The 17,036-nt window shown below is 43.1% G+C and overlaps 1 protein-coding gene across 4 annotated transcripts in view; it reads right to left on the bottom strand.

Annotated features, from left to right (window-relative positions):
• LOC144770051 (uncharacterized) overlaps positions 1 to 17,036 on the bottom strand; it is a 151,507-nt gene that overhangs the window by 90,645 nt on the left and 43,826 nt on the right. For all 4 annotated transcript variants that reach the window (XM_078654278.1, XM_078654281.1, XM_078654279.1 and 1 more), the window contains exon 2: positions 5,097 to 5,160. In XM_078654278.1, coding sequence (XP_078510404.1) covers positions 5,097 to 5,160 — 64 coding nt within the window. The remainder of the gene's footprint in view (positions 1 to 5,096; positions 5,161 to 17,036) is intronic.

Genomic DNA, 17,036 nt, shown 5'->3' with positions numbered 1-17,036 from the left:
TGCAACGCAGATCTGTGGCGCTTACTGGAGATACCTAGTGGGCTAATTTGCCCCTAGGTTCCCTCAGGATTCAAGGGAACTTAATCTCCCAACTTAAAATGGCCGCAGGGCGTGTTTGCACAGTGGTGAAGGGAGGGGACGTGCCTGAGGTGACGTGTGCAAACACGCCCTGTGGCGTGTTTTAAGTTGGGGAAATAATTCCCCTTCAATCCTGAGGGACCCTGGGGGCCAACGAGCCCACCAGGTGCTTCCAGTAAGCGCCACTGCGCTGCGTTGCAGAGAGGTGGTCCAGGCCGTGCCCCTTTTTACATCTCTCTGCAACGCAGCTCTGTGGTGATTACTGGAGGTACCTAGTGGGCTAGTTGGACCCTAGGGCCCCTCAGATTCAAGGGGACTTAATCTCCTAACCTAAAATGGCCACAGAGAATGTTTGCACAGTGGTGAAGGGAGGGGACGGGGCTTGAGGTGTCATGTGCAAACACGCCCTGTGGTGCATTTTAAGAGGTAGTTTTAATCCCCCTGCCCTATTATATACTAGGGGTTTACAGAGGAGGTCATGCTAATCACAGGGAGACCCCAACGCATAGTGTTCCCTAGTGTATGTAGGTGTCTTCACTGTATTCTAAGAGTCTTTTAACTTAGCACTGGCTCTAGGACTGATTAGTCAGACTCAGTTACCACTAGTATCCGTCTGAAAAGTTGAGGGTACAGGATGATTTTGCAACAAGGCTTATTTCTGCTCTTCTGTACGTTCTTTCTGCACGTTTTCCTTCTTCCTGCACTTTTCTTCATCTTTCAGGACTTCTGTTGCTTCTTTCAACATTTCTATTTTTTTATTTCTGTGCGTTTTTTGTTCTTTCTTCACATGTCCTATCTCTGTAGGTATAGTTAGAAATTATCATTAAAAAAACCTTTGACATTCACTGAAAAAACATAGGTTTCAGGCACATTATAGTTAGGAATTAGCATTTAAAAAATCTTAGAAATTCACTGAAAAAACCATAGGTTTCAGGGCTGTTATAGTTAGCTGGACATTTCACTCGTACAAAACCATTGAAATTCCTCTGTTATAATTAGTTCTGCTAACTACATATTACATCATTCATGACATGATCAGTGACATCACTAATGACATCACTGATGACATCTCAAATGACATCACTGATGACATCATCCATGTGACAATCAGATACACTTCATCATACACTAGTATAACCTTTCATCACTCACTGTAAAATACAGAGTATCATATTTGAATCCACTGACACACCAATACAAGTTTCTAAAAACTCACTCAGTGATTCCTAGATCTACACAGACATCTAATCACTTACCTATAGATTCACTCATACATGCTGTCAATGAACAATAGAAAACTATCAAATATACTTATACACCTATATCGACATTACACACCAGCACACATCCTATTCACTTATCCAGTCATCCTTTTCACTTATGCAGTCATCCTACTCACTTATGCAAACAATGGATCATACTTACATTTAGTCAGCTACACAATTATACAAACACCACTTCATTTATTCAGATAGATAGTAACTCATACTTAGTGTGTTATAAAATCCCTATTACAAGTATACAGTTATCCATACAGTAACTCATACAATCACTGAGTCTTATGTATACTTATTTATATACAACTACTGTCACATACACTGCCTTTTATTTTTCTAGTTTGTTGGACATGTACCATTGAGAGATATATTTGCTCATCACCACACCCATAAAGATATTCACTCACCCACACAACTGTTATAACATGCAGTCTTAACCTCATATACCTACTGAATCAACAAGTCACACATCTTTGGGCAGTCACACCCCCCCCCCACCGAACCACACAAACATTCACTCTCCCATACAAATACTCAGTTAAGTAATCAATAACTAATATAGACTTTCACGTTGCTAGTAACCAACTGGTGCAGCAGTTTACACAACAACTGACAAAGTGATACAGATATTCACACAGTTTAGTCACTATCCAATATATTTAGTGAGTCACTATAAATTAGTCAAGTAAACAGCCAATCACACTGCTACTAAATCCTCCATCCAGATATGTATATATCCACTCATTCTTCAAAGCAGATTGCTTTATATATATAGTACATATTTAAATAACGAACCAAACCACATTCACTGGATGAAGTCATCAGTGATGTCCTCAGTGATGTCACTGACCATGTCATGAATGATGTAATATGTGACATCATCAGCAGTGGATTGCGGGCGCGCAAGTTACAGTTAGCAGAACTAACTATAACGGAGGAATTTCAATGGTTTTGTACGAGTGAAATGTCCAGCTAACTATAACAGCCCTGAAACCTATGGTTTTTTCAGTGAATTTCTAAGGTTTTTTAAAAGCTAATTCCTAACAATAACGTGCCTGAAACCTATGTTTTTTCAGTGAATATATATATATAGATATAGATATACAGATTAAGATATATATGTTTAGAGAGAGAGAGAATATTATGCGCTGAAGATACAATATTTTGACATTTTGGACCAGTGAAAATTATTCCTTCTATATAATAATTGGAATCATTGCTACAAAAAATAAAATGTCCATATTTTGTTTTTTTAACGTTCAAATTATTGTATCTTAGCCTGAGTGAATACACACATACCAAGTGGTTTGCTATACTCCAAATACACAAACATAAATGGTCTGCTGTCCAGTGCTGAAGCCTGCAAGTTCTATAACTTGAGCTATGTCTCTGATGCCTAATCCTAAGTATACAAGAGTTATGTAACTCTGCTGTCCGAAGTTGGAATATATATAATACATGACCTGAAACATAGCGAATAAGTCTCAGATTTGGGCTTATCTAGGTAACTTGAGACATAATTCTATTATCTATGCTTGTTGCTCCTGAGTAACTAGAGGGGTAGTTATGATGTCCAAGTCCCAATCCTGTAATGTAGTTGTACCAGAAGGAATACCATGCGGCCAATGTTGTATGAGATGTGTGTAACCTAGCAAATGGTTCAGTTTTAACCTGCACGAGATTACCAAACCATAGTTCTTCTACCCGGGATTTCGTAATTCGTGCAAATGTTTTATTGCCCAATCCTATGAGGATTTTAAACCCGAATACTAGACCTGTTCTCAGAGACAAAAACGATGTATGTAACCTAAAGAATGTCTTTCTTACTGAGACATCAGACATAGGAGCTGTGCAATCAGAGAGATAGTAGTGCTGTTCAGCCTGTAAGGCATGAGTGACAGAACAGATGACTTGGGTGTCAGCAGTAATAGTCTGCAAGTTTCATGTAAGTTAACTGGACCCACATTGCATGCATTGAGTTGTTTCAGAAATACACAAGCAGTAATTATCTGAGGAGAAGATCTGCCTGCAAATAACTTCTGTGAGATTGTGCAATATCTTTTTATATTTATTTTTATGTTCGAACGATGTGATAGTCAGTTTATAGATTACTAAAACTACTCCTCACCTACCCTTCGAGAATTATGTCAAACAGTTTCTTCTTCAGCATCAATTCCATCTGGAGCTTTCGAATGCTTTACTGTCTTGTTACTCTCGCGTAGTCTCTCACTATATTATTAGACATGTTCTGCTTTCTCTTCATTTGACTTTCATTCACAACGTTCTCCATCAGAATTATTGTGTACTGGGCAGAGAATAGGGTTGACCTGAGAAGGTTATTCCCGCCGTTTCGATTTGGCCAACACATCTCTGTAGCAGCAATGGTAAAAATGTGTTTTTTAGAGAAACATATTCCCGAATCAGCAGATCAGCACTGCAGTGAATAATCGTTTTTCAGATGACCAAACTCAGACGTATTCTGCTTCTCGAATCTATTCCCAATAGGGCCTGGATGACAGAAATGGCAGTAAATGCTTACCTGGATTTTGTAGTGCCCATCTTGCTAGTACACCTGTTTCCCAGATCCACCATCTGAGGTGTAGAGAATACATCTGTCTGTCCGCTATCTGGCCAGTGAAGCCAGGATCACTTCAAGGCAGCCAGATGAGCACTGCAGTGGCGGCCTTTGAGAGATAGGATCCAGTAAGTATAAGCTAAACTGCCTAGCTTTCAGATGTTTACATAACCTGGCCCCAGCATCTTATACAATGGATTTATTGCTACAGTCCAGCCAGATATCTCACAAGAATGCGTTTACATCGTATTGTTAAGTATAGGATTAAGCTACTCTCCAAAAGGGGTGGAGCGTTTTCATATCATGGTCCCACGTGCTGGAAATCTCAACCATTGCAATTTAGCCAGATGCCTTCGTTACTTTGTTTCGGAAGGCTCTGAAGGCACATCACATCGAATTTGTTAGTTCTGCACCACTGTTTGCAATGCCCACTCAAAAGTGCACGATATAGATGTGATCAGTCAGTCTGGCTACTCATCCTTTACTTTCACCTCCCATCTCCTTTCGTTTTCCTACTTTTGTAACTGTCCTTTGACTGGCATTTTCTTGAGGCTTTTATACATACGTAAATATTGTACATTTTGTTTATTTAAGTACTCTGACCTGCCACGTCAATCTATACTGTTTTACAAACTTCCCACCACATGTTTGTTCTAGCTCTTAACCCCCATTTTTAGATGTATACTTGTTTCTCAGCCACTGAACATGAAAAGTGCTCTAATGCCTTTGGGCTATGGCCGTGCTATGAAACCTGCAACACCAAATAAGTAATTTTCTGAAATGTAAGGTACTTTTTATTCATTTCGATGTGTTTATATTTAGAGAGAGGTTTAATTTATTTTGTGAACTGTGCATTTATTTTCAATATTTACACTTCTTTCAGGTCCTGAGATATTGCCTCATATTAGGCCCATTCCTATATTCTTTTTCTTTTCCACTTTGTGTGATGTCACTCACAAAATGCCATTGGTAGATGCTTAAGGGCATGTAGTAATACTCTCGGTGATCTCCTCGTTTATTAATACATCAATTAACCCTTTAAATATTTTTTTGAGGTCTTAGTCCTTGAACATGACACTGGGTAACAGATCATCTGTGTCTATTAATTGAACTGGTGGCAACTGAAAGAAAAGGTACAAGGACACTTTGGAGGATGCTCCACCTACCGTAAATTTTGCCGCCCTGGTCTCGTCGCGGATGTGATTGATTTGGTCTGGAAATGGGAAGCCGCTGTGAAGAGAAGACAGAGACTTGGACAGGCCGTTGTAGACAGAGAACAGAATCATGTACAAATACATGAAAGTAGACATTGGAATATCAGGCTAATTTATGCAGTCCATTTTTCAACACACTTGTGACATTTGTTTCCAATTTTACCCCTCCTTCATTAGCCCCAGTGCTCCCCCTGTCTCCGATCCTCTACTCCAATAAACATGTATTTTGTTTGTCTTCTCATGTTTTGCTGTATTTGCTGTGATTTCCATTACATTTTAATTTTGAATGAGTCTTCATCCTCAGCACATATTTTGACTTCCGGTTCTAGGAGTGTTTTGCCATTGAACCGTCTCTGTACAGTGTTCACTTCCGGAGTTCTAATGCCAATTCACAAGCCATTCTATTCCTTACCTGTATAAAAGTACATATTTATTTCTCTCTCTCTTTCTATAGGTCTTAAGATTCAACATACTTTACACATCTCTGACAGATATATATTTTTCTCAAGATGCGGCCACCAGAATAGACAAAGCACAGCTGGTGAAACTTTTAGGAAATATCAGAACTGCACATGAGCTTTACAGAATTAACCACACCATCCCAGATGAGGCATTTATGATAATGCATAATGGTATTACAGCCTCCTTTTCCTAATGTTACTATCGGTACCTATGGACTCAAGAATTTATTGTGCTATGGCCATAACTGCAGGTAGTTTTTAAGTCCCTTGATTGGTTGATTGTTTTTCCGCCCAGAATAAAGTAATCAGGTTTGCCACCGAAAAATGTAAACCTGCCCCCCCCCCTGTGGTTCTGAAATTCTGGACCCTACCGTTGTCCCGGTATCGAGGTCCAATACCCGTGTCCCGAAACATCAACGTACCATGACGAATTTTGCCTGTTTGGGCAGCTCCTCGCCCAGTGGCCAAACACGATAGCATCAATGCACAACATACCACAAACCATTCACCGCGTACAGATCATGTTTTCTACACACATACACACCTGTCCACGCTCCCTGTTTATGGCCAGTTTTATGACTAGGAGGTGCCTTCTTTTATTGGGGCTTCACCGATATCTGATGGGAGTTCCGGGCCTGGCTAGGTAATCTATCACGAATTGGACATCTAAAATACGGGCTTGCCTACATGACTTCGCTCTTTTGTATTATTGTAGAAATATGTGTATAGCCATATCATAAACTCAAGAATTCTCGCTTGCAGCTATTATTTCTTTATATAAGGAGAAGGCTGGTTCTGTAAAAACGAACAGTCTCCTGAGAACACATGACCCGTGTTTGTCGTGCTTCTAGGACACCTGTTACTTGGTAGCTGCCAATAAAACTTGATCTCTGACTCGACTAGAAGACTCCGTGTTTCTGTGGTCCGGAACAGGGAGAACTCAGAGGTCTTCGGGTGTTATCCCCTGGCACCAAACGGGTTCCTAAAAACCCGTTACCTCAGTTGGCGCCCAACTCGGGGCGGTATCAAGCGGCGACGGTCCAAGCCAGATGTTCGTGAGGAGCTTCGTGTGAAAATTCCAGAGGACGGCCAGCCACTTCAGCGACCCCTGTATGTCGACGTGGTTCCGAAGGTCTTTGCTGCGAGGTTCCCCGCGTCCCGACGGCTATGAAGGACTGCTGCCCTGACTATCGCCTTGTTTTGGACCCAGTGATCCTTGGTAGAGCAAAACGATAGACGAGTCTTCTAGCGACGTCACCGATCTTCAAATACTTCAGTTAAGTATAAGTGGAGCGTCTCCCAGTCCTTAGTTTGTCCTTAGTTTTTGGTATCCTTGAGATACGCTTTGATTTGGTACTTGCAAGCCCCAAAGCCGAAGGACTTGTGTATTCACGACAATATCGTAACAGATAATCCTTTGAAGTTTGAAGCTAGACTAGTGAGCAAAGATGCCTGGTTTTAGCAGACTTGGAAACTTGTTTTGTCTTGGTTATAGTAAGGACTCCCGATTAGAGGATTCCTGTCCGGTTCCTCCGATTGGAACTCCAACATATGAGCTCTATGTAAAGCACGGCGTAGGTCCTATCACATATAATGAAGTGTGGATAAAATACACCCGCAAGGATGGTGTTTTAAAATGGCCCCAATATGGTAGTTTCGACTCAGAAATATTAGATAACCTAGAGGTCAAATTATTTAAGAGAAAAGCCCGGCCGGCGATGTTTGACTCTTTCCGCTTATGGCGCAAAGAAGCCAAACAGAAAGAAATAAAATTAGCAAGAAGTAATAAACGAGGTATGTCAATGGTGCAAGCTGCCGTTGCATACAGGGATAACGAGGAAGAGCAAGAAAGCGAACAAATACTTAGGAGCAAGAAACTAGCAGTAGATAAATGCTACCCGATGTTACCAAATAAGGGACAAGGTCAAGAGGAGAGATCTGAGAAAGATCCATTAATGTCCCACTTATTAAGCTCACCTCCACCGTATGAGTTAGACGCTACTACAACGCCAAAGCACTTTACTATACCGCGCCCCGGTGCACGTAACCCAGCTCTTGCACGAACGCCAGCTCCTCTTCAGCTGGTTTCTACTTCTCCGGCGCAGCCTTCTCAAGGGCCGCCATCTTTGCTACATACTCCATCTACTTCTACGACTTTGCCTACAGCTCCAGCTATTGTCTATGATACTACGTCTACTACTACTTCAACTTCCTCTGCTATTGCCTCTACTTCTTCTTTGCCTCAGCCTGTTTTTTCCGATGCACTTGCCCCTCCGCAAGGTTCTCCTTCTATTAGACAAAGAGTGACAGGTACCGTCACTAGTCTATTTTCACCTTTCTTTGGGTCGCCTAAAACAACGCCTAAAACAGAACATAGACAGTCCCGTAGTCAACTGCCTGATTACGATGAAAGAAAAGTGCTGAATGAACTAGCACGCCAATGGATTACGGATACTGTTAGATATGATGTTCAGTCTGTTATGGAAGTTTTCCGTCAATGGAATGCACCCACTCAGAGATACGTATTCGAAGAAATGTGTGTATATCTGGGCGAAGATGTGAAGACAAATGATCCCAAATACACAATGAACGAACTATGGCGTACACGCTTTAAGTTCTATGAAGGTATGATTATAGGTGCAGATGTTGAGAAAGCGATAGAGTTATTGCTCTCTTATAGGGGTAAGGGAAACGTCTCTAGATCATGTCACGAAGACGATGCACCAGGCGGGAAAAGAGCGAGACAGTACCCCATGAGAGAGGTTCCTCCGGTTTGGAGGGAAGGTGATGCGAATGCGAATCCACCAATTCTGCCTCATTTCCAGCGTGTATGGGTACATGTCCCCTGGAAAAGATCCGATGTCTTAGCACTCAAGCAGACACTTCCTGATCCTCGTAAAAACCCGACTGGGTATTATAAGGAGTTATCGCAAACTGCAAGCTCATGTATAATGAATTTAGCGGATATAGACATGTTGTTTGGGAACGTTGTTCCACATCCTCTATGGAGCAAAATACGTCATACGAACCATGACCAAGAACTAGGTGACTCATGGGCGAACATTGCCGCTATAGATGCTAGACAAATTGGTGGTTCTAAACCTGAGCCGATAATAGCTGAACTTCCCAGTAGAATTATCGCGTACATGAAAACGATAATGCCTGAAGTACGCGTAAACTGGGACAAGCTATCTGCGTGCAAGCAGAAGAAAGATGAGAATGTGTCTGACTTTTTCACAAGATTTGAGGAGACTTTCACCGATCATAGTGGTCAGGATATGGCTACCGAGGGTGGTCAAAGATTGTTTGTAGACAAATTCGTACATAATTTAATCCCTGAACTGTGTAATAAACTGAAAGATTCAGAGAGTGCTTGGGCTGTCTCTACATCAGCGCAAATTTTAGCTACAGCCCAGTACTATGAAAATAGGCGCAAAGACGAGCTAGATAAAGTCGACAAAAAAGACAAAAGATTTAAAAACTAAAGTTCTTCTCCAGCAAGCCTATCCGCCTCATACGACTAGTCAGCCCAATTATCAACCACAACAGCAGTATTCGAGAAAGGAGCAAGGAAAAGAGTTTTCCCATCAGCGTATTGCTTATGGCCCGAATCAATGTGCGTATTGCAAGGAAGAGGGTCACTTTAAAGGAAATTGTCCGGCTCTTGCGCGACGTTTGAGCGGTGCTTCAGGTGTAAGGGGAAGAGGTGTTCAACATGCCCCTAGAGGTAGGGGCCGTGGAAATTTCACCCAGAATACAACTTCTTTTCCGCCTCAGAATTCGATGAACAGCTTTGACCAACAGAATAATGCATCGTCTAGGTCAGCTCAGTACTATGCTGACGACTATTACACCGAACACGAAAATTAGGGTAACGATTGCTAGGACAGCCATGGACAAAGAGAGGGAGTTGTTTCAGTTCCAGTAGATCAGAATGGACCTTATGTCAAGGTAATTACATCAGGAGTGTCAGAGCCATTTCTGCTGGATACTGGTGCTACAAAAAGTTCTATCATGCACTCGAAACTTCCTGGCGCACCTTTGTCTGGCGAAATGAATGTTTCAGTAGGTTTCTCTGGCGCCCCTGTTAGAAACCCGATCTCCAGTCCTATATCTCTTTCTATTGGCCTGTGCGAATTAGAAGCACCCCTCATTCTTACAACAGGTTGCGGTGAAAATTTGTTAGGTTTGGATTTGCTAAAAAGGTTATATGCGACTTTGTACTGTTCCCCCTTGGGAGTACAACTTACTTTAGGTAAGAAAGTCATTTCTCCAATGTATTTGTCAAAGGACAATATTCCGACTGAATTGTCATCACTTCCTGATATCCTTTGGGCTAATGGCTCTAATGATGTAGGTCGTTTGGAAAAAGCACCGTATGTCATAACATTGAAAGCTAACGTTAGGTTGCCACGTATTGCCCAATACAAAATATCTAGCGAATGTGAAAAGGCTTTATTGACGATTGTTTACGACCTGATTGATAAAGACGTCATCGAAGAAACAACAGGAAATGTTTGTAACAGTCCAGTTCTGCCCGTCTTAAAGCGTACTGATCCTTTGCAACCGCCTGTGTACAGGTTCGTGATCGACCTCAGAGAAGTGAACAAGATAGTTATCCCACAGTTTCCAGTTGTCCCCGACATTACTGCTTTATTGACGATGGTTCCAGCTTCAGCAAATTGGTTTTCGGTGATCGACCTGAAGAACGCTTTCTTCAGCATCCCGATTGCCGAGGAGAGTAGAGATATTTTTGGATTCAATTTAGGAGGACGAAGCTTCCGCTTCAAGTGCGCTCCTCAAGGCTACTGCGAGAGCCCATCAATATTCAGTCAGGCCCTGAAAACACAACTAGACACGATTATTCTACCGAATGGTTCAACTCTGATTCAGTACGTAGACGATCTGCTGATCGCTGCAGACACTGAAGAGATTTGCAAGAAAGCTACGTTATCATTATTGCATCACTTATGTAACATGAAGCACAAAGTCTCTCTTTCCAAACTACAATTTTGCCGACAAGAAGTAACCTACTTAGGTCACATCTTGTCGAAGGAGGGAAGGAGACTGACACCAGAAAGAATACAGGCAATTGCAGAACTGAGTGCCCCAAGGACACAGAGAGAGGTTCGAGCCTTCTTGGGCATTACATCGTACTGTAGACAATGGATACCGAATTTCTCACTACTAGCCAAACCCTTGCTGGCACTACTCTGTAAAGACACGCCAAATCCTATGCCCTGGTCTGAAGATTGTCAGACGAGTTTCCATGAGTTGCGTGATGCATTATGTTCGGCTCCTGTGTTGGGAAACCCCAACTACAGTAAGTCTTTTACATTATATGTCCATGAGAAGGAAGGTTGTGCATTATCAGTTTTAACACAACATTTTGGGGACAGACAGCGCCCATGCGCGTATTTTTCGGCAACTCTAGACCCTGTGGCTAAAGCCCTACCAAGTTGTCTGAGGGCTACCGCCGCAGCAGCTGTCTGCATTCGACAATCCGCTGGATTAGTCATGAATAATACTCTGATCGTTATGGTTCCGCATGCAGTAGACATTTTACTAAACAGGACGAAGACACAACACCTTACTAGCGCTCGACTATCCAGTTACGAACTTACACTGCTAGCAAGTCACATCCACATAAAGAGGTGCGATACACTGAATCCCGCAACGTTATTACCCATTCCGACAGAAACAGACAAGATTGATAACCATGACTACTGTTTTAGGACAGAAGAAGAGACAAAAGGGAGAGTAGACTTACAGGACACTCCCCTTCCTGAATGCAACGATACTTTATGGGTTGATGGTTCATGTTTCAAGCTGCCGAATGGTGATACGACTGCAGCATATGCCGTAACGACATTACACACCATTATAGAGACCGCGCGCATTTCCCATAATTCTGCACAAGCTGCAGAGCTAATTGCGCTTACCAGAGCATGTGTGTTAGCGAAAGGAAAGCGAGTGAATGTGTACACTGACAGCCAATACGCCTTTGGTGTGGCTCACAGTTTTGGGCGATTGTGGCGTGAACGTGGGTTTCTTACGTCACATGGTGCAAAGATACAACATGGTCAGCTAGTTAAGGAGCTCTTCGAGTCACTGACCTTGCCACTACGAGTTGCAATTGTAAAATGCAGTGCACACAAAAAGATTCAGGATGATGTTGGCCGCGGGAATGCATTTGCAGACGAGGTTGCGAAAGAGACTGCAAGGAACACAATGAGTAGGATGTATGTTGTAGGTCCCGCTAGATGGATTACTGATGTGGGAATGTGTGAGGACACCATCGAAAGCGTGAAATCTATACAAGCCGAGGCAACTGAGAAAGAGGTGAATGAATGGAGAGAAAGTAAGGGTAGGTTAGATGCAAATGGTTGTTGGGTCGAATTGTCAGAACACCAGCGATGGCTATTACCTAACGCCTATGTACTTGCAGTAGTAACAATGGCTCATGGATTTGCGCACATCAGTTCGAAAGGAATCTGTAAAGTATTGGCCCCAGTATGGCAAAATAGCAATATCCCGAAAAATGCAGAGAATGTGGTCAGAAACTGTATGGTGTGTTTGAAGTACAATCCCGGTAGGGGAACCCCAACTCCAGCTGGTCATTTTGCGCCTCCAACGTATCCGTTCGAGGTTTTGCAGCTCGACTTCATTCACATGGAGAGATGCAACAATCTGAAGTATGTGCTCGTTGTTGTTTGCGCTTTCTCCAGGTGGGTGGAAGCATACCCCCTTAAGGACAATACTGCCTTGTCAACTGCCAAAGCCCTTGTCAAAGAGTTCTTCCCGAGATTCGGCATGCCTAGAATCATCTGGAGTGATAATGGAAGTGAATTCGTAGGACACGTGATGAAGAGAGTGTGTGAGTGTTTAGGCATACAACAAAAGTTTCACTCAGCGAATCACCCCCAATCAGCTGGATTAGTAGAATGCTACAATGGCACTTTAAAGCTCAAATTAGCCAAGATCCAAGCCTGTACAGGTCTTAAATGGCCTGACGCCTTGCCCCTTGCACTCTTGTCAACCAGAATGACAGTCCATTCCAGGTTAGGACTTAGCCCCCATGAGATAGTGTTTGGCCGCCCAGCCAACGTCTGGGGCGTGCCAAGGCCAAAGAAACTCAGCGAAATAGAGCACCCCGTACTGCTTGACTATTTGTGCGAATTGACAACAAAATTGCGTGTTTTACACCAACAGGTTCACAGCTCCTCTCCGCCAGCCTCTGACAATCCAGGTCACTCCATCGAACCTGGCACGTGGGTCTTGGTGCGGAATTTCCAGCGCACAAACAACGGACAGCCGAGGTGGACCGGACCATACCTGGTACTTCTTTCCACGAGGTCAGCTGTTCGGGTGGAAGGCAAAAAGAACTGGGGGCACGGGACCCATTGTAAATGGGTCCCTCTGCCCCTTCCATACGACCGGTGGGTCAACGAAGGAATTGCCGACTCCGAGACAGAATCCATACCTCGCTTCATCCCTTTCAGTGATGCACGTTTAAAAGAAACTGGTACCGAAAAGGAGAGTGATCATATTTTACAAGGACTTGTGCCACCGTCTATGCAGTTGGACACTACCGAACCTAAGACATTGTTTAAAGACCACACCGTACCTGGAAAACAACAATATAATCTAAGGTCAAGACAAAGAGACTAATAAAAAGCGAACCAATGTGATTTCCCTTCCCCCAAGAACTATTTTTGATTTTTCAGCTCTCTCACTCTCAGGAAACTTGCTCATTTTTGATTTTCGAACCGCCATCCGGTTCTGCTGCTAGGGTCGCGGTTGAAGTCTGGGGAGTGCAACTGGAGACGTCTAGGTCAACGGTTCTGGTCGGTCCAAGGGAGTTACCCCGGACTGAACAGAGCGCACTCCCTGGCAGAACCAACCTACCACCGCGGGCAGCAACTAGAGGATGGAGTTTCCTAGGGTAAAGAGACCTACCAGACTCACGAACTTTGAAAGACAATTATGCACTGTACTGGCCAAAAGAAGGTTTTTGATAACATGTATTTTAATGTTGTGTAGCATAACAATGTTTTTGACTGGTTATACTCTATTCGTATTCCAAGTTACTTTTTCAAATGACACCCGGCCACCGCCTCCTTCTACAATCTCTCCACACTACTTTCGCCCTCTACCTGAACACGAGTCTGCCAGAAGACTCGAATTTGTAAATAACTCATTCATTCAACTTCTACACCAACACCAGTCCATAATGAACACATCGAACTGTTGGGTATGCGGACTCATGCCACACACGACTGATAAGGGTATCCCATACTTCATCCTGCCTTTCAGTTATTATGGTTCTCTGTGGGCTTTCCAGACCATGTTCCTATTCGCCCTAGAACCGTACCCGACCCGTTCTACTGAGAGTGATTCCAGTAACAAGGCACTAGTAGCAGGGATAAGAAATATGAGTAGAGAGTTCGACACCTATCTTACGATTCCCAAAGATGAACTCACTCCGTACACTCGTTGGAACGTAACTAAATATGGGGTTTACCTGAGTAAGAGCCAGACGGCAAAGAAATCCCGCCCAGTTTGGATAGTACCCAACCGAGGTCACTTATGTTTACAAGGTATCGGCAGGGATCCCAAAGCACAATTAGGAAAGAGTATATGCGCGGAAACATACGTGTTCGCTTCCCGAACTTCCCCTATACTATTAGCAGCCAAAGGCACGTATTTCGTCTGCCATGACCAAGCCTACACCTGGTTGCCCCCTGACTTCTCAGGTACATGTTTTATCTCATTTCTGCTGCCTCCCACCTACACGGCCAGAGCAGATTACCATCGGACAAGGACAGCTAGAGGGGTCGTGAGTAAAGACGACACCGCGGGTCAGGAATTCGCTGACTTCGCAAAGGGTTTTCTGCCATTTTGAGGGCCTATGGTGAACAGCAGGAATATTCGCCAGTTATCGAGGATAGTTGAATCCGCCGTGATTACAACGGCCGGAGCCCTTGGCAATTTGACGACCGAACTTCAGTCGGATCGACTTATGACCCTTCAGAACCGAGTTGCCCTAGATATCATACTCGCCGATCGTGGTGGTGTGTGTAGAGTGATCCAATCCAGTTGTTGCATTTTCATCCCTGATAACGCACCGACAGTGTACCAGGCCATCTCTAAGCTACACGAGATATCTGGTTCCCTTCACGTAGAAAAAGGGGACTGGTCCTTACTAGGGTGGTTCTGGGAACTGATCGCTACATGGGGATGGAAAACACTGATCTTCATTGGGATGATCTTAGCACTTCTGTTTATGTTCTGCCTGTGTGTACAGTGCGCTCCTGCACTATGTGGCCTCTGTGCTACCTCATGTGTACGGAAGCCTGTGTCAAGGGACGAACTGAGCAACAGAATGATGCTACAGCAGCATCTCCACGAATTCCTTCATACAGATTTAGACTCAGATTAACATGAATTATTGCCTTATATGAGGGCAAAAGGAGGGTCTGTGGTTCTGAAATTCTGGACCCTACCATTGTCCCGGTATCGAGGTCCAATACCCGTGTCCCGAAACATCAACGTACCATGACGAATTTTGTGTCGACGAACCGATAATGATTAGGACATCATTCCTATGCATTCTCGTCATGATCGAGGTATGCTAACACCCCTGAATCGTAGTTTCCGTCCCGACCCCTCAGACTCCATTTTGTAAACGGTATCCATCTTGTGTCTTGCCCTCATGATAAGTCAATTAAAGGTCGAGCTTGATCTAAAAGGACACGTCCACCTTCCCTGACTCCCCCCCCTGACCTGTCCCAACTGACTCCCTTGCCTCCAGCCAAACCTGTTTGGGCAGCTCCTCGCCCAGTGGCCAAACACGATAGCATCAATGCACAACATACCACAAACCATTCACCGCGTACAGATCATGTTTTCTACACACATACACACCTGTCCACGCTCCCTGTTTATGGCCAGTTTTATGACTAGGAGGTGCCTTCTTTTATTGGGGCTTCACCGATATCTGATGGGAGTTCCGGGCCTGGCTAGGTAATCTATCACGAATTGGACATCTAAAATACGGGCTTGCCTACATGACTTCGCTCTTTTGTATTATTGTAGAAATATGTGTATAGCCATATCATAAACTCAAGAATTCTCGCTTGCAGCTATTATTTCTGTATATAAGGAGAAGGCTGGTTCTGTAAAAACAAACAGTCTCCTGAGAACACATGACCCGTGTTTGTCGTGCTTCTAGGACACCTGTTACTTGGTAGCTGCCAATAAAACTTGATCTCTGACTCGACTAGAAGACTCCGTGTTTCTGTGGTCCGGAACAGGGAGAACTCAGAGGTCTTCGGGTGTTATCCCCTGGCACCAAACGGGTTCCTAAAAACCCGTTACCTCACCCCCCTCCCACAATCAGCCACAAGCTCCCAAGGACACAAGTTAAGATAGAGCTCTGTCAAATACAAACATTGCTAAATGTCCTTAACTTCTCGCTGAAAGCCATTTGCAGTAACAAACAGCCAAACTTCATGAACTGTATTTTATAACTCGCACACCATTGCATTTCAAATATCTCTATTGCTTGAACCAATACTCTAGGATTCTTTACTCACTAGAGAGTTTTATGATAGTTGTTATTTTGAATTTATAATTATACTAACTGGAGCGGTTTCGTTGTCTTACACAACAAAGAACCATAACACGACACAGCAGTGAAATCACGATGTACTAAACAGAAAGCAATTCTTTATATCCAGGAATGAGCCATTCCTCACAGATGTTCAATGAGCCCTGAAAGCTAACTTCATTTCTCTCAAACGTTCAGTCATTGAACTCTTTGTCTATCCTTACAATAGTCAACGTACTTCTATTCTTGAGTACTGTTATACAAAAAATTAAATATGTATTATTATTTATTATTGCAAATGTTTTATTAAGATGAAGATCATTTTCGTCTCTCTTAAAGCAACATTTTAAGCCTCGTGTTCAAACGCATGTATCATCTTTAAATCTGTGTGGAGCCGCCCAATTTTTCTTGATCTCAAGTACTAGCTCGTTACTTTGACCACTAAAAAATGTTCCGAAGGGTTTCCAATACCATTAAATCAAATATAAAAAGACCATCCTCCCACTCACACCATCACTTTTAATGTTATGGATATTTGGTTGTAGTTGTATCAACTATGAAGAAATTGTCTTGGGTCCGGTACATTTCACATCAATTTCAAGCCTTAGAAGACTGCTCGCCAACCATTAATACTGGCTCACATTTAAAATGACCTTTGTTCGAAAAAGATTTAGATATGTATTACTATCACTCATTTGCCATTGCAGGTTAAGCAGAGCAATGAATCATTGCGTCCTTGATTTGGAAAGCTGCCAAAAATAAAAATTATAAACTTCACTACAACTCTCGAGATGGAAACTGACGCAGTTTCCAGAATAT

Source organism: Lissotriton helveticus, chromosome 7 (assembly GCF_964261635.1).
Source record: "Lissotriton helveticus chromosome 7, aLisHel1.1, whole genome shotgun sequence".
Lineage (NCBI taxonomy): Eukaryota > Metazoa > Chordata > Amphibia > Caudata > Salamandridae > Lissotriton > Lissotriton helveticus.
The sequence above is the reverse complement of the archived record's forward strand: the minus strand, read 5'-3'. Positions and strand labels throughout refer to the sequence as shown.